Source organism: Gymnodraco acuticeps, unplaced genomic scaffold (genome assembly GCF_902827175.1).
Source record: "Gymnodraco acuticeps unplaced genomic scaffold, fGymAcu1.1, whole genome shotgun sequence".
Lineage (NCBI taxonomy): Eukaryota > Metazoa > Chordata > Actinopteri > Perciformes > Bathydraconidae > Gymnodraco > Gymnodraco acuticeps.
Genome location: NW_022990041.1, coordinates 32501 through 33803, shown reverse-complemented (window position 1 = coordinate 33803; position 1303 = coordinate 32501). Strand labels below are relative to the sequence as shown.

The window sequence follows — 1303 nt, the reverse complement described above, 5'->3', positions numbered from 1 at the left end:
GTCCATATCTACACGATCAGCTGAGTCCATATCTACACGTTCAGCTGAGTCCATATCTACACGTTCAGCTGAGTCCATATCTACACGTTCAGCTGAGTCCATATCTACACGATCAGCTGAGTCCATATCTACACGATCAGCTGAGTCCATATCTACACGTTCAGCTGAGTCCATATCTACACGATCAGCTGAGTCCATATCTACACGTTCAGCTGAGTCCATATCTACACGATCAGCTGAGTCCATATCTACACGATCAGCTGAGTCCATATCTACACGATCAGCTGAGTCCATATCTACACGATCAGCTGAGTCCATATCTACACGTTCAGCTGAGTCCATATCTACACGATCAGCTGAGTCCATACTTCTCACACGTTCTCAGCTGAGTTCCATATCTACACGATCAGCTGAGTCCAATATCTACACGATTCAGCTGAGTCCCATATCTACACGATCAGCTGAGTCCATATCTACACGTTCAGCTGAGTCCATTATCTACACGATCAGCTGAGTCCATATCTACACGTTCAGCTGAGTCCCCATATCTACATGTTCCAAGGTCCACACCCCCTCCTTTGATAATACATGGTGTTCATGTGTGTTTCTGAATAAACAAAGGAAGGATTACCTGTGGTTCCGACTCACCTGGGTCCCTGTGGGGGGGGGGCAGCGGGGGGCGGGGCTCTGAGGAAGGCTTGGGGGGTTTGGGAGGAGCTGAAGGGGGGTCCTGGTCCTCCTCTGGACAGGTAGATTTCCTGTCTGAGGTCTCTGGACTCCAGCAGGTAGACTTCCTGTCTGAGGCCTCTGGACTCCAGCAGGTAGACTTCCTGTCTGAGGTCTCCTCCTCTGGACTCCAGCAGGTAGACTTCCTGTCTGAGGTCTCTGGACTCCAGCAGGTAGACTTCCTGTCTGAGGCCTCTGGACTCCAGCAGGTAGACTTCCTGTCTGAGGTCTCCTCCTCTGGACTCCAGCAGGTAGACTTCCTGTCCGAGGCCTCTGGACTCCAGCAGGTAGACTTCCTGTCTGAGGTCTCTGGACTCCAGCAGGTAGACTTCCTGTCTGAGGTCTCTGGACTCCAGCAGGTAGACTTCCTGTCTGAGGACTCCTCCTCTGGACTCCAGCAGGTAGACTTCCTGTCTGAGGTCTCTGGACTCCAGCAGGTAGACTTCCTGTCTGAGGTCTCTGGACTCCAGCAGGTAGACTTCCTGTCTGAGGTCTCCTCCTCTGGACTCCAGCGGGTAGACTTCCTGTCTGAGGACTCCTCCTCTGGACTCCAGCAGGTAGACTTCCTGTCTGAGGT

The 1303-nt window shown here is 52.3% G+C and overlaps 1 protein-coding gene across 1 annotated transcript in view; it reads right to left on the bottom strand.

Moving 5' to 3' along the window:
* Positions 1–662: 662 nt before the first annotated feature.
* The window catches only part of LOC117545414 (rap guanine nucleotide exchange factor 1-like), a gene marked incomplete at its 3' end in the record, with an annotated part of 5566 nt that continues 4925 nt past the window's right edge, over positions 663–1303 (bottom strand). The window contains 1 exon segment of the mRNA XM_034215173.1: positions 663–1303. This exon segment is cut by the window's right edge and continues 99 nt beyond it. Within this exon segment, the coding sequence (XP_034071064.1) occupies positions 663–1303 (641 nt within the window).